The 16,628-nt window shown below is 45.0% G+C and overlaps 1 protein-coding gene across 3 annotated transcripts in view; it reads right to left on the bottom strand.

Annotated features, from left to right (window-relative positions):
• The window catches only part of rspo1 (R-spondin 1), a 219,082-nt gene that overhangs the window by 157,106 nt on the left and 45,348 nt on the right, over positions 1 to 16,628 (bottom strand). For all 3 annotated transcript variants that reach the window (XM_085962428.1, XM_085962429.1, XM_085962427.1), the window contains exon 3: positions 2,991 to 3,182. In XM_085962428.1, coding sequence (XP_085818554.1) covers positions 2,991 to 3,182 — 192 coding nt within the window. The remainder of the gene's footprint in view (positions 1 to 2,990; positions 3,183 to 16,628) is intronic.

Here is a 16,628-nt window from a genome sequence, read left to right as displayed (position 1 = left end):
AGTCGAAATGCGCAGGGCCCACGTATCCCAGGGGCGTATGAAGTTCGCAAGCATCCCTGGGATCACGTGGGCCAGGCAAGCCAATGAGAGAAGGGAATCTCCCTTCATACTTTTGACAGGTAGACCCGTCAAAAGTATGAATGGAGATTTCTGAAAAAACACACTACAACATTAAATTTAAAAAAAATTTAAATCACATTTTTAAAATGAGTTAAAATTACATTAAATTAAATATTTTAAACAAAAATTTATTTTTTTGAAAAAAATAATTAAAGTTTTTTACAGGGCTAAAAATAAACTTACCTCTTTTAAAAGAATTTTTACATTATAAATGAGTGGAAAAAAATTATTTTTTTACTCTTTTAAACTCTTATACTGGTAAAAGCAGGCCTTACGCCTGCTTTTACCAGGCATAAGATTTTTAAGTGTTTTCAGCGGGCGGAGGTTCTGCAGAAAGCGGAACTATCCCCCCGCAGAGGTCCTTCTCCAGGGCAGGCGTCCGATCTGTCAAGAGGCTTCTTGACAGATTGGAAGTGCCGGTTTTCAGTGCATGTGCTTCGCATGCCTGAAACCGGCACTTGCGAGGCCCCTACGGGGTGTGTACACAGCTCGTACACACGTGTAGGCATCGGAAAATACGGGCCAGTAGTAATAGAGGATGTAACACTTTCCCGTTTTGAGCCCTCAGTGTTAGTTCCAAGCATTTCCAGGTCAGTTACAGCATGCTTAGATGCAGAGTGAAGCTTCCTGCCTCTGCCTCAACAATGTGGCTCAACTTCAGAAAATTCTACTGGCATTTTCTCGAATTCGTACATCAGTAGCTTGTGCCCATTTCTGTCAAATATTTTAATTAAACCCAGAATAAACTGTTGCGTTAAAGGGCAGTACTAGAGAATTACTTGACAACAGGCACAGGTCCTGGAGCAGCCAGACATGGACTGCTGTATGAATGCTGCTGTAACACTGACCTCAGCAAACACCATTTTTTTAAAATGCAACTGTCTGTCTTCACAGTTGTGATTCGTGACAGCTACATCATTGCATCATAGATCATACCATTCAATCCTCCTAGAATCATACAGCACAGAAGGAAGCAATTTGGCCCATTGTGCCACTTTGTGAGAGCTATCCAATTAGTCCCACTCCCCCGCTCTTCCCCCATTGCCCTGCATTTTTTTTTCCTTTTCAAATATAAACCCAATTTCCTTTTGAATGTTACTATTGGCTCAGCTTCCACTGCACTTCCAGATCATAACAACTCGCTGAGTAAAATAAATTCCCCTCATTGCCCCTCTGGTTCTTTGGCCCATTATATCCTCTGGATAATAATCTGGCAAAGTGTTTCACACTGCTGACGCAGCCACTTTAAATCTCTGTCGTGAATCACAACTGGGAAGACAACCAGTTTTCCTGGCCAATGTTTATCCCTCAATCAACATAACAAAAACAGATTATCTGGTCATTATCACATTGCTGTTTGTGGGAGCTTGCTGTGCGCAAATTGGCTGCCGCGTTTCCGACATTACAACAGTGACTACACTTCAAAAGTACTTCATTGGCTGTAAAGCGCTTTGAGACCTCCGGTGGTGTGAAAGGCGCTATACAAATGCAAGTCTTTCTTTCTGATAGCTGCACGAGGATTTACAGGTTGTCAGCAGATAGCAGAAATGAATCACATACACTTGCACATCACATTGACTGTGGGGCTCTCCAAATGGATCAGCAAGTATATCTGGTGAGTAGCTGAGCCACAGGCCAAGAATCACAGAATCACAGAAACCCCACAGTGCAGATAGAGGCCATTTCGGCCCATCGAGCCTGCACCGACACATATCCCACTCGATCCCCGTAACCCCTACACCAACACATATCCCACCCTATCCCTGTAACCCCACGTATTTAATCCCCCTAACACTAAGGGTCAATTTATCATAGCCAATCATCCTAACCCACACATCTTTGGACTGTGGGAGGAAACTGGAGCACCCGGAGGAAACCCACGCAAACACGGGGAGAATGTGCAAACTCCACACAGACAGTCACCCAAGGCCGGATTCGAACCCGGGTCCCTGGCGCTGTGAGGCAACAGTACCCAAGTGTCAGCCGTGGCTCTGTTGGTAGCACCCTCGGCTCGGAGTCAGAAGGTTGTGGGTTCTAAGTCCCACTCCAGAGACTTGAGCACAAAAGGCTAGGCTGACACTCCAATGCAGTGCTGAGGGAGTGCGGCACTGTTGGTGGTGCCGTCTTTCGGATGAGACGTTAAACTGAGGCCCCGTCTGCTCGCTCAGGTGGATGTAAAATATCCCATGGCACTATTTAAAGAAGAGGAGGGAAGTTATCTCTTGTGTCCAGGCCAGTATTTATCCCTCAATCAACACTACTAAAACAGATGATCTGGTCATTATCACATTGCTGTTTGTGGGATCTTTGTTGCGTGCAAATTAGCTGCTGCGTTTCCTACATTACATCAGTGACTACACTTCAAAAAGTACTTAATTGGCTGTAAAGTGCTTTGGGACATCTGTTGGTCATGAAAGGCGCTATATAAATGCAAGTCTTTCTTTCAAGTTCGATTCATCAAGCTGTACTGAATCAGCTGATCTCAGCCAGGATAGTTGTAGCGGAATTAAAATTGAATTAGTATCTCTGGCTTAGAGAGGAGAAATCTGGCCAGGGTTCCTTCACCTGATTGTTATTCATCAATCCCTGCAGGAGTTGTGTATGTGTGTGGATGCCAAGTAAGTAAAAGTACAGGATCAGGTGTGGTAAAATAGTCTGTTGACCCTCACTGTCAAAGTTCACACATGAATAATGGCCAGTTGGGCAAGGTACAAGAAGATTACCATGGGACTGTACCAGAGAGGAGACAATCCAAAAAAGAAATTACTGGAGAAAACAAAAAAAACTCACCACTGTTGAGTCAACAAATGATAAAAACATCAGATGACAGGTTAACAAAGCGATGCATTGAGTATGGAATTTCTACTTACTGGTGCACTTGTTCATTTCCGGCGTCCGAACGCCAAAGTATCCAATTGGGCAGGATGGCAAGCAAATGCCTGTCTGTCTAATGTCGTTCCTTTCCAGAAGGATGAACAATTTAGGCAAACACTTTAGACATCCGTTGTACTCCGAGCATACCTCACACCCTTTTGGACAAACTGGGGTTACTTCCGTGCTTACTGTAAAACAAAACAAAACAAAAACACAAAAAAATGCATCAAATTATCGGATAAATAAGGAAGTTCATGCTGGCCCTCAGCATCAATGATGTGTGAGCAAGAACATTGCAATGGAGTTTCATTTTGCTTCTTTTTTTTTGGTGAATTTATGTCTTCATCATGAAGGACATCACTGCTGAAGATTTGAATGCTAGCCCACATTTTGGCACTGAGTTTCGGCATTGCGTATTTCCATGTCAGATCGTGCAGATGCAGTGGAGAACTTCCTTCAATTCATACCACACAGCATACATAAGAACATAAGAATTAGGAACAGGAGTAGGTCATACAGCCCCTTGAGTCTGCTCTGCCATTCAATAAGATCATAGCTGATCTTCGACCTCAACTCCACTTTCCTGCCCGATCCCCATATTCCTTGATTCCCCTAGAGTCCAAAAAGCTATCAATCTCAGCCTTGAATGTACTCAACGATTCAGCATCCACAGCCCTTTGGGGTCGAGAATTCCAAAGATTCGCAACCCTCTGAGTGAAGAAATTCCTCCTCATCTCAGTCTTAAATGGCCAACCCCTTATCCTGAGACTATGCCCCCTAGTTCTACACTCTTCAGCCAGGGGAAACAACCCCTCAGCATCTACCCTGTCAATACCTCTCAGTATCTTAAATGTTTCAATGAGATCACCTCTCATTCTTTTAAACTCCAGAGTATAGGCCCAATCCACTGAATCTCTCCTCATACCTTAGAGGCCCCCCTCACACTGCACCAATGTTGCTTTTCCACTGGCACACGATACATCCCATGGGCTCGCTGAGTGAGATTGCCAAGTATGATCCATAACCAGTGTTGCCACTAGACAACTTAGTACTGTACTTAGTACATTAGCACCAATACACTGCAAGAACAAAAATTACATTTACTTAACTATGCTTTATTGTTGTGCCAATACTTTTAATTCATCAACCCAAATTGTTCCCATCCCTAGCATCACCAGTAACACAGCTGTTGCCAGCAGTAGTTCTCACTCGTGTTATGTAGCTAAAATGCTCTCTCTCGATAAAATGTCTGAAAGGACAAAATCTATATTTACATTGGTGGGATCTTACAGTTCAATTGGACATAATAGAAAGTTTCACACATTTCACTATCATACTTTACTGACATGCTAGTACCAATAGTGGTTTGGAAGGAGCTGGTTTGGGACTGCCAAAGCTGATCTTATGAAAGATACGTGCAGACCAGAAGAAACTTTCACCCTTTTCGGCTGGGGCAGACTTGAACCCAGGGCCCAGAAGCAAAATGACAGCATGCAAACCCATAGCACCACCTTTTACAATTCCATAGTAATTAGCAGAATAATGGGATTTTTAATCTACTTCAAGCACATGCTATCTCTGACCTCAGTGATGCCACTGGATGCCAAAAGTGAAAATGTGGTCCATTCTTCTGCAATATTGAGCTCTACCATTCAATCAGCACACAAATTCTTCAGAAAGTATACATTTTGAAAGGGAGAGCTAATAGGAATAATTAAACACCCTATCCTATGTGTTCAGGGCATCCCAAAGCTCCGTACAATCCTGTGATTACTTTTGACGTGCAGTCATTGTTTTGTAGGCAAATCCAATAGCCACAGCAATAGTCACAGAAATGGTCACACAAATCTCCTTGGTCACTGATTCTGGTTGAACCAGGCTGTTAGCAACATTGGTATCCTAATTGACCAAGAGCTGAGCTTCTATCTCCATCACCTCTCCATCACAAAGACTGCCTCCTACTTCCACCTCCATAACATTACCCATCTCCTCCCCTCTCTCAGCCCATCTGCTGCGGAAACAATCATCCATGTCTTTGTCACCTCCAGGCTCAACTATTCTAATGCTTTCCTGGTTGACCTCCCATCCTCCACCATCTGTAACCTTCAGTTTATCCAAAACTCTGCGGCCCGTATTCTAACCCGTACCAAGTATTGCTCACCCATGGGCTCCTGACCTATATTGGCTCCCAGTCCCCTAATGCCTCAAATTTAAAATGATCATCCTCATGTATAAATTCCTTCATGGCTTTGCCCCTCCCTATCTCTGTTACCTTCTCTAGCCCTACAACCCTCTGAGTTCCTCCAACTCTGGCTTCTTGTGCATCCCCCACTACCTTTGTCCCACCACTGGTGGCCATGCCTTCAGCCTTCTAGGCCCTAAGCCTTGTAATTCCCTTCCTAAAACTCTCCATGTCCCTCTTCTCCTTTAGACCCTCCTTAAAACCCAATACTTCGACCAAGCTTTTGATCATCACTCCTAATATCGCCTTCTTTAGCTCAGTGTTGATTATTGTCTGCTTATGCATCTATGAAGCACTGTGGAACATTTTTCCACATTAAAGGCGCTATATAAATGCAAGTTGTTGCTGATTTTGCTGTTGTGAGACCGTGCCGCGCTCATATTGGCTGCCACATTTTATTACATTAAAGGAGCTATATAAATGCAAATTGTTGTTGTACATTACCACAGTGACGACATTCCAAAAAGTACTTCATTGGCTGTAAAGCACTTTTGAATGTCCTGAGGTCATGAAAGGTTCTATATAAATATAAGTTAATGCTTTCTTTAATCCTTTCTCCCTCTAGAAACACATCTCATTGCCTTTTCAATCCATTTATACCAATCGCCTCAATGGCCTTGTGTGGTAATTACTTTCTCCTTACTTTCTAATTTTTAACTTGTGTTCCCTGGTATTTGAACTCATCAGCATATTGAACAGTTTACTTGGATTAGCTTTGTGGACCTGTGTTGTGATCTTGAAAACTTGAATTAGGTCACTGCAAAATCTATTCTTTTCTGAAGCGAACAAATGCCACTTAATTAGTCTTTCTTCATAACATAGATTCCAGATAGCTAGAATCATCTTTATTTCCCTTGTGCCCTTTGAAGGGCAACAATATCCTTCCTGTGATTAGATGACCAAAACTGCACACAGTCCTCCAGCTGGGGTCTGACTACTGCCTTTTCACAATAACAAATATAACCACTACTGATCTGCACTTCATCCCTCCGGTAATGCCTTTATGCCCAGTTCTTTTTTTGTATTTCAGCCAAGCACTGGGCTTATAGTTTCCGAGATTCATCAACAGGACCGCAAGATCTCTTGGTCAGCATACTGTATCCCCTGTTCCCTTTAACACTTACTTGTTCTCTTTTGGCTTCTTGCTCCTGTACTAACTATTTTACACTTAACCAAATTGAATTGCATCTGCCACCTACTGGTCCGGTTGTCTAGAAGATCTAGACCTTTTATGATTTGGTTGCACTGTTTTTCATTATTTGCACTTTCTTGTATTTTAGTTTCACCTGCACATGTGAGACTTTTCCTTATGGTGTCTTTGTCAAGTCTTTTACATAAAAATAGTAAGTTTACTTAAAATAGCAACAGACCCAAGACTTGCCCCCAAGGTTTTTATTTATAATTAATTTCCACCTTGAATAATTCCCATTTATGAGCATCCTCTAGATCCTGTTTTTCAGTTAATTATCTATTTATGCCCTATTCCATGACGCCTTATCTTAGTCGATAATTAGGCACATAGGATCTTGTCATTATCTCCCTTCCCTGAATCCATCAGACAAGTCGTAAGATTAGCTCACAGATTTAATTCAATTCCTGGCTTGGCTGTGTGTTTTTAAAGAAGGCTGGGAAGGAAAAGTGGCCAGGAGAGTTGTGCATCATGTCAGTTGAACACAGCACCTGCAATATGAGGGCATGTTTCAATGCAACATAGATCATTCATCACAACATGAATTGCATGTCGTGTCCCAGCAGTGTAAATAAAACGTGTCAATGATTTTATATCAGCAATATTCCCCTTGAATACATACTACTAAATTTGGTTGTGAGCATGCTATTCAATTGCTTAATTATGATTTTACTTGTGATAGCTGAGAGTAAGCTTTATGTCCTTGACATGTAATGATAATTGCAAATGAGGTGCTGCTTTGACAGAGGGATAGAGTACAAATCAGGAGAGGTAATAGTGTTGCTCATAAGGCATTAGTCAGGCACCATCTGGAGGAATGTCTTCAGTTCTGGTCTTCTAATTACAGACAGGATATTGTTGCCCTTCAAAAGGTTACAGACAGAAGCAACAATAATGATTCCATGTATCAGGAATCTATAATAAGAGGGGAAAAAATAGTTGGAGTTGACTTTGTTCTCTTTGATGTCCACAGAAGTAGAATACTGTTTTGCCATATTCAGTATACATTTCAGTGATTTAATTTCGATATAATTACAGAACAAGGGATTAAGTGGGTCAAATAATCAATATTAGAAATGGGCCAACTTTCTCATGTGAATTATTTTTATTTTACTTTCAGTGAATTCCATGGTTATCAAAGTGAGGGAGGTGCCTATGCTCAGAGATAGACCTGTTTCTAACTTTTCATACCCTGTCAAAATCAAGCACATTTAGCATGGGTTAGATGCAACGTAATGTTCCTTTTGCACATCCTCGATGATATGCCTTAACTCCAACCTCAAAAGCGAATATCTACTTTGCATTTCAAACAAAAGAATTTGTTCTAACCTAGAATTAAGATGACCTTTAATATTCTTTTTCCCATCTATTAATTAAATATATTTTAAGCAAGCATGAGATATTGACCTTTCACCTCTGGCATCTTAGTTCAAATCCAGCCCATCCCATTAGAAAAGGTTACATTGGCACAATTCAGACTCCACTTGGAGGATTGTGTGAATTTCTGATCACCTAATCACAGGAAGAATAGTACTGCCTTCAATGGGTACAGAGAGATGCAATCATGTTACGAGGAAAGACTATTGAACTCTCTGTCTTCTGACTGTAATCAGTCTAATAAGAAATGAGCTTTGATAATCTCAATCCAGTTCTTAGTGGGCATGGTCAAAACTATACTTAATTTGGCACTATTTGGTATTAAATTATCAGTCTCATTCAGAAGCAGGATGGCTGGCAAGGGAAATGGAAAAATGTCACATTTGTAAAGTATGGGCACTCTTATCAGGCTGGGGCTGAGGCATGATGTTGGGGCGAAGTACAGGCAGCTTCACGCTGCAACTATCTGCTGTATCTGGCCTGATAGCCCTGATACTGACACTGGGTACTTGGAATGGAAAATGCCCCATACCCCATCTGTTATGAGCATAAAATGTAGAGAAAAGAAACAGCTAGTGCTGTTTGCATCATTAGGAAACTATCTACTTCATTAAACGAAAGGATATAGAGGGAACATGATGGGAAGCTGTGCAATAACATTATAAATCCTGCGAGTGAATTGGCCTAATTAGTCAGGGGCATTGTTATTGCAAGTGACCATAAATGAAATACAGATGGTGTTACTAAAGTGAGGGAGGTGTCTATGCTCAGAGAGGGACCCGTTTCCAACTTTTCACACCCTGTCAACATTAAGCAGTCCCAGAACAAATTTAGCATGGGTTAGATACAGATGGTGTTCCACAGCACCTTAGCGTCGGTTCAGTTTTTACTACACATGAGGCAAATATTCATGTTAAAGTAATAAATGTTAGATGTTATTCAATCAATTTTTAAATGGACATTAAACTGGTAGTTGGGTCCCAGATTGGTTTGGTAATGTTTTTTCACAGTGCCATCTGTTCTTAATCATGATGTCATCTCCATGAAACAAGAAGATCTTTCATGGAACTCACACCATCGCATGTGGTGTAAGCCAAAGTTAATTTGCTTTGTTTATTGGCAATCACTTTGTTCTTTTTTTCATGGAGCCCTGAAGGTGATGTTCCCTTTTTAAAGCTGCAGTTATACTGCATGTCTGGTGTCAGTCCCATATCAAAAATGGTAGTACATCCGGGCCAAAAGGACACAGTAGTACTGTGGATGTGAGCCAGTGCCGGCGCATGTGGCTTCACCTTCAAGGACTGGATTCACTTTGTTTCACTTCATCAGCTGCAGTGGCAGTGTAGTCAGTGCAAGGACAATTTTCAAACAAACTTGGCTTAGATGTGTTTTTTTGAATAAATTCTGGTTGCCCACTGTACCTGCCTGTTCTTTTCTAAATAATGAAAGTTCTCACCAGCTATCAGAGATATCGGCAAGCAATGCATTTAAATATGCATGTAGAGCCTCCCGCTTGCACAGTGACAGTAGTGGGCTGTATTGTAAATTCTCCCCACTCACATTGCTCTGATAGGGATATTTCTACTTTAAAAGGGTTCTGATGGCAGCCCTAATGAGAAGACTTGCTCTTTAAAGAATGGCAGTCTAGCGGATGACGGTTATAACTCATTATATTTCAAAAGTACGAAAAAGGACAGGAAAAGGCCAGAAGGTCCATCAAGCCTGTCCCACTGTGACATGATGCAACCTACATGCACCTTCAGCCGCATCCCAACCTTCCACCCTTGATGCAGTCATACAATCTCCTGGGAAAGGCAAGAAAAACGGAGGGAAAAGACCGTAGACCAATCTAGGAAAAACATTCTGGCAAATTCCTCTCCGACCTCCAAATGGAACTAAGCAAGTTCCAGTGGCTGGTATCAATAGTCTCCATTAACCCTCCAATAACTTGAGATGTTTTTCACTCTCATGGACTCTCCCAGTTCCCTTCAAAACGCTTGCAGTAAATCCACACACTCCACATGTACTGGCAACTTATTCTTGAGGTCAACGACTCCAGAATCTAATATGTGTTTGCTTTTTAACTTATACTGACGTCTCCTAGTCCTCCCCTGCTCAAATAACCTCTCCACCAGGAAAGAACCTAGTCTCTTCATTATTCTAAATACCTCTGTCATATCTCTTTGAAGTCTATACTTTTTTAAAGTAAAAAGCACAGCTCGTTAAGCCTATTCTGATAACTATGGGCCCTTAAACTCAGTATCAATTGAATGGCTCACCTGTGAACCTTTCTCAGCGACTCAATATCCCCACCAGGTGAGGGGACTAAAACGGGATACAGTATTCTAGATGTGATCAGATCAAGGCCTTATTTGCTTTTGCAACAGCTCACGAAACTGGCCAGTGATCCATTGATCTTCAAAGATTCACAAACTATAACCCTTAGGTCCTTCTGCAGCTAAGCAGCTAAGTTAGATAGATGAAGAATAGATCTAGCAATTCAAAACTGGTCATCCATGAGGTGCTGTGGGCCAACAGTAGCAGCAGAATTATATACCACCACAATCTGTAACCTCATGGTACGGCATATTCCTTGCTCCTCCTTCGCCATCAAGCCAGATGACCAACCTTGGTTCAACAAGGAATGTAGAAGAGCATACTGGAAGCAGCAGCTGGCATACCTGAAAATTAAGTGCCAACCTAATGATGCTACGACAAAGGACTGCATGTATACTAAACAGCAAAGGTAGCATGGTACCAACAGATCAGGTCAAAGCTCTGCAACCCTGCCACACCCAGTCGTGAATGATGATGGACAATTAAGCAACTAACGGGAGGAGGAGGTGCCATGAAAATCTCCATCCTCAACGATGGTGGAGCCCAGCATGTCAGTGCCAAAGACAAGGCTAAAGGCTTTGCAACCATCTTCAGCCAGAAGTGCCTCCTCCTGAGGTCTCCACCATCAGAAGTGGAGTTGTGTGCCGATAATTGCTCAGTGTTCAGCTCCATTGGCAATTCTTCAGACTGCAGCGGAGGGTCAGTTACAGAAATGTGATCTTGTGAGGGCCCAGTAAGAGTGCTCAGGTACTCAGCTCAGAGAGGGACTACGGGGGAGAAATTTGGTATCGCCCCATTTGGGGCGCAATTATCGGCCTGGCGCTAATTATCGCCTCCGACAACAAACTTGGCTTTTATCGCCCCTGGAGGTGATTGGAGCGCTAAATCAGGCGCTACACAACTCTCTTAAGGCGCTAAGGCCGAGGAGCGAGGCGCTACCTCAAAGGGCGGGCGCAGCGCAGGTGCTGTCAGTTAGCGATTGAACACAGACACACTGGCGCCGGTCAGTTCTTAAAGAGGAGGGTCGATCTTGCTCTGCAGCCACACCCTGCTCAGTGGAGCCTTGAATCTCAGCCTGGGCAGACCTGTGGCAGGAGGCCTTTGCCAAGCGAGTACAGGAAAGTGTGGAGGGAGGTGGCTCAGAGAGTGTCCTCAAGCAGCATGGTGCCTAGGACCCATGTGCAATGTAGGAAAAAGTTCAACGACCTCAATCGTGTCGTCAGGGTGAGTGCTTTTTTTCAAAACCTCTTCATCCCTCCATCTCCACCTCACTTTATGGCCAGAGGGTCTTGAAAGCCCCAATGTCCAACACTCATCCAACACCTATGGCCCTTTCATGAAACACACACGCACATTCCACACTTTGCATACAGTAAGGGCTATTCAACCATGGGAGGCATTTCAGGCAAGATCATGGCTGCATACAGTAAGGGCTATTCAACCATGGGAGGCATTTCAGGCAAGATCATGGCTGCATATGTACTCAGACGCTGCCCTTTTTCTTGCAGGCCAAGCTGTCTCATAATAGGAGACAGCAGCAATGGACCGGTGGAAGGCGGCCTCACCTTCCAGCCCTCAGCGATCTTGAGCAGCGCGTCCACAGGATTGTGGCAAGCCGGGCCGGGTGATTGGTCCCGTCGCCACTGGAGATGCCAACCCCATTCTGGACAGCAATGGTAAGGTCATCACCTTTTTGTCCTCTCTCCTTCCACTTGTTCTTCACAACAGCAGCCTTTGACACTTTCAATCCAAATCACTAAATCGCTGCACTCATGCCTCCCTTGCTGCCACCCTGTCCTCACGCTAAAGCCACTCTTGTACCTCCCTGCTTTCAGATGGTGATTCACCAGGTGAGGAGACAGGCCCTCAAGCTGCCAGTGAGAGTGAAGCTGAAGGCGAGGGGGAAGAGGAAGCCGGACCATCAGCGCCACCCTCTGCCGAGGCAGCCCATGCCCGTACTGGGGACACGCCTTCCCTGGAGGGGAGCAGGGGGGAATGGTCTGATGAGGGTGAAGCTCCAGGACCCAGCGGTCTGCAGCAATACGAGGGGGTTAGGGAAGCTCGGGGGCCTTCTCCCCAGACGGAGAGCATGGCCTCATGTCCTGCTGCACAGGAGCGGGTCCTAGCTGAAATGAGCACCCAGGCGGAGCAAAGGCACACTGAGCTCATGGCTGCAGTGGCAAGGATACCCGAATCCATTGAATCACTGGCAAGGAGTGTGGAGCACTTCACTGTAGTACAGGCGGCTGCCACGCAAATGCTAAGTGCTGCAATGCAGTCAGTGGCTGGTCTCATGCAGACGCAGATTGAGGCCACGCGAGCACTGACTGCTGCCACCCTCGCTGGATCGGGCAGATTTCCCCGGGGCTCTCACCACGCCGCAGCAGGCCAGCAATCTGTGCTCCATCAGATTGCTCTGGATGCTGAAGTGCTGCCCCGTGGGAGTGCCAGTGTGTCGGTCGAGCAGGGAGGTGCTGTCCTCTCTCAAGATGACAGCATTCCTGCTGCCACCACTGTCACTTCCCCATTCCACTTGCCACCGCCTGTAGCCCAGACTGCTGCTGCCCATGCAGAGTTGGAGCAGTCAGCAGTCGGGCCCTCCAGGCCCAGAGCTGGTCCAGGCCGTCCCTCAAGGGCATCTGCAGTCTCAGTTTCTGACACTCAGCAGCCTTCCCCCAGCCTTGCTCCAGCCACTGGGGTCTCATTACGGAGGAGCTGCAGGGTGGGAAGGGGGCAATTTCGCAAGGGAAGCAGATCACCCTCGAAGGGCAAAAATTAGGAGGTGCGGCAAAATGTCTTTCATTGTTTTATTGAAGGCCGAGGTTCGTGGCCAAATTTTTGTTACTGTTTTGGACATTGTCTCCAGGTTGTGGGAGCCAGTTATGTGAATGATTGTTTTTTTTGTGTTTCATTCTATTACTTTGTCATGCGGAAATGAGACACAGTTTGTGAAATAAAGAAGTGTCTGTATTCAAAAATGTGCATGTTTGCTCTTTGCACTCATTGTTGCCTTGACCAGCTTACAGGTTGCGGGATGGTTTCATTCAGGTTGTTTGAATGGTAGAAGCCATTCCACTCAGAGGGGGCCTCGAAACGACTTGCTATGAGCCTTTGACGGACGGCCCTTCCATTTTGTGCCTCCCTCCCGCCTTGGTGCTGCTGATGATCATCTTCCTCATCTTCCTCCTCCTCCTCCTCCTCCTCCTCCTCCGTTGGTGCTCCAATGTCTGCTGGCTTTGGCTGGGTCCTGAGGATTGCCAGGTTATGCAGCATGCAGCACACAACAACGAAGTGGGAGACTCGCTCAGGCGAGTACTGCAGGGCTCCTCCAGAATGGTCCAGACAGTGGAACCATTGCTTGAGCACGCCGATTGTGTGCTCAACGATGTTCCTGGTAGCTTGATGGCTCTTGTTGTATCGTAGCTCAGCAGGGGTGCTGGGCGAACGGAACGATGTCAACAGCCAGGTGCACAGAGGATATCCCTTGTCCCCGAGAAGCCAACCTCCTGGGTGATGCGGTGCCTGGAAAAGGTCTGCCACAGAAGTCTGGTGCAGGATGAAGGCATCGTGGCTGCTGCCTGGAAAGTGGGCATTGACAGCGAGTATCAGCTGTCTGTGGTCACAGACCAACTGGACGTTTAAGGAATGGAAGCCCTTCCGGTTGCGGAACTCCTCGGCATTCTCTTGCGGTGGCCGCAAAGCCACATGCGTGCAGTCAATGGTGCCCTGCACCACGGGGAAGCCTGCTATCCGAGCAAAGCCCGTTGCACGTTCTTGCTGCTTGTCCGGGGTCATGGGGAAAGAGATGTACTCTCGTCTCCTTTTAAAGAGGGCATGTGTTACCTGACGGATGCAGCAATGCACCGTGAACTGGGATATATTGGCAATGTCCCCAGTAGCTGATTGAAATGAGCCGGTGGCATAAAAGTTGAGAGCCACTGTTATCTTCACTGCCACTGACAGAGACGTCCTGCTCCTCAGTTGAGGCTGCAGATCTGGCTGAAGCAGGTGGCACAGCTCAGCGACCACCTCCTTGCTGAATCGCAGCCTTCGCAAACACTGCTCCTCAGACATATTAATGTAGGAGAACTGTTGGCGAAAAACCCTGGGAGGGTAAGGTCTCCTGTACCGAGGCCTTACCACTCTCTCTCTGCGTCTCTGTGCCCTCCGAATGTGATGGAGAAGGACGACGTTCCCATCCATTGCAGCCCCCATAGTATCTGGCCAATCAAAGTTATGACGGTCAAAAAGCAAAGTACCTGCAAAGTTATGGTCAGAAGCCAAAACTACCTCAGACAGCGTTGACTCAATGCAGAAGTCTCTCTTTCTCTCTTTTGTCTCTCTGCAAATCTCTCTCTCTCTCAGAACGAGTGGTGCAAAAATGGCTACCACACAAAAGCCAGGAAGAGGCCCCCTTTAAATAGCAACCCCCCAGCCCCACAGTGACTGGGAAGTGTTCTAGTCAACCTGTCGTTGGTAGCGCCAGGTGGAAAGGAGGGGAGTGCCACTGAATTTCCAGTCCGGGGCGCCCCAAGGGCATTGCACTCTCGAATGACGTCAAGATCTGCGTGCGCAGGAGATCGTGGCAGTATTGTTTAGCGCTGCCGCAAAATGTCCGGTCAATTTCGCGAGAGGTGCAGATTTCGCTGCGCCCGGGCGCTAGTTGGTTTGTGCCCCACTTAGCACCCTCTTAAGGCGCTAACGGGTGGCGCTACCACCTGAATTTTTCCCCTACATTTCATGCATTTCCTTTACTGGCTTTTTCTTGTACACATGTCGTTGGTCCAGCAATGTCTCTGCATAGTTCTCTTCACCCTCAAAACCCCCCCAACCCCCCCTCCCCCACTCCATCCACCCTACCCCATCCTCCCACCCCCTCATACCCGCCCACCTCACCCCGTCACCACCCTCAGCCCCCCCCCCACCACCACTCCCCTCCCCGCCTCACCCCCTCGCAGCTCCCCCCCCCCCCCACCCCAGGCCACCTAGTTGAAATTTCCTTTAAAAACAATTATTATGTTCTTATGTTCTAGCTCAATACATTTAAAAATAAAGTCTTGGAATTATTTCTGGTGTATATCTTAGTTTTCACACTCTGTGTGATTTAGTTTTATAAACACAATGACAGCAGAAGTACATAATTTTCAGGATCAATGATCTAATTAATTAAAGCTCAGACGGATCATCTTTCTGCTTCAAACCATGTGTTTGTTGTGGAGTATGCCTCCATTAACAGCTTGTAATAATACAAGACAGCATTTCAAAGATCTCAGCCTATTGTTCAAGATGAAGAACAGACCGTAAAATGGAATCAGCCTCTAAACAAGAAACAATTGCCCCCGAGCCTTGTTTTTTCAGAAAGCAACATTCCAATAACCGGACATGATTGTTTCAAGAGATTTGTATTTCTCCCTATATCTCTCAGTTAGATACTTAGATCTAGTTTGAAATGTGGGTATGTGAATCTCCACACATATACTTCTGGTCTCAGCCATGGCTCAGTGGCAGCTCTCTCGTCCCTGAATTCAAAAGGTTGTGGCTTCAAGTCTTACTCCAGAGACTTAAGGCTGACACTTCAATGCAGTACTGCAGGAGTGCAGCACTGTCGGAGGTGCATCTTTCAGATGAGATGTTAAATCGAGGCCCCGCCTGCTCTTTCAGGTGGACATAAAAGATCCCACGGCACTATTTCGAGGAAGAGCAGGTGACTTCTCTGCCATGTCTCGGCCAATATTTATCCCTCAACCAACATCACCTAAAAATGTTTTATTTGGTCATCATCACATTTCTGTTTGTGGGATCTTGCTGTGCGCAAATTGGCTGCCGCCTTTCTTAAATTACAACAGCGACTGCATCTTAAAAGTACTCCATTGGCTGTAAAGTGCTTTGGGCTGAGGATGTGAAAGGCGCGACATAAATGCAAGCCTTTTTGTACAAATGAGATGGTTTTCCCTAGATTATAATTGGCAGTTCTGGATGGAGCACACTCATAACATTATCGGAATGCCACAGTGAACTACGCTGTTTTGATTTCTTTTTGGGTTCAATAAAGACTCATTTCTGAAAGAGAATGTTGTTTAATCTAAAGTCTTGTTCAAGACTTTCTACAGCTTTTTACAGAACACACTATGCTGTGATGCATCTAGAATGAAACTGAAAGTAAAACTCTTCTAGACTGCTTGTCTCTCACATGACCTCTGCTGGTCAGGCACAAGTAATCAAAAACACAGACAAATATGCTGTAAGGCATAAGTAATCAAACACAGACAAATATCATCACTATTTGCTGATATCATTACATCTCCCTTTCTTAAAACAAAAGTATTTTACTTTTAACTAACAACATTTAATGAACTTACATTATCATTATCATGATCAAGGTTTTTTAACCTTGCTTTGTGTGTTCACATGAAATATGTCAATACACTAGAACTTGAAGAAAGAATAAGATAACATTACTTCCTTCTATAACAATAGTCCTTAAATTTG

The sequence above is a fragment of the Somniosus microcephalus genome, chromosome 20, assembly GCF_052327205.1.
Source record: "Somniosus microcephalus isolate GS21.2 chromosome 20, FLI_Smic_1.0, whole genome shotgun sequence".
NCBI classification, from domain to species: Eukaryota; Metazoa; Chordata; class Chondrichthyes; order Squaliformes; family Somniosidae; genus Somniosus; species Somniosus microcephalus.
Note: the sequence above shows the minus strand (reverse complement) of the source record. Positions and strands in the feature narration are given on the sequence as shown.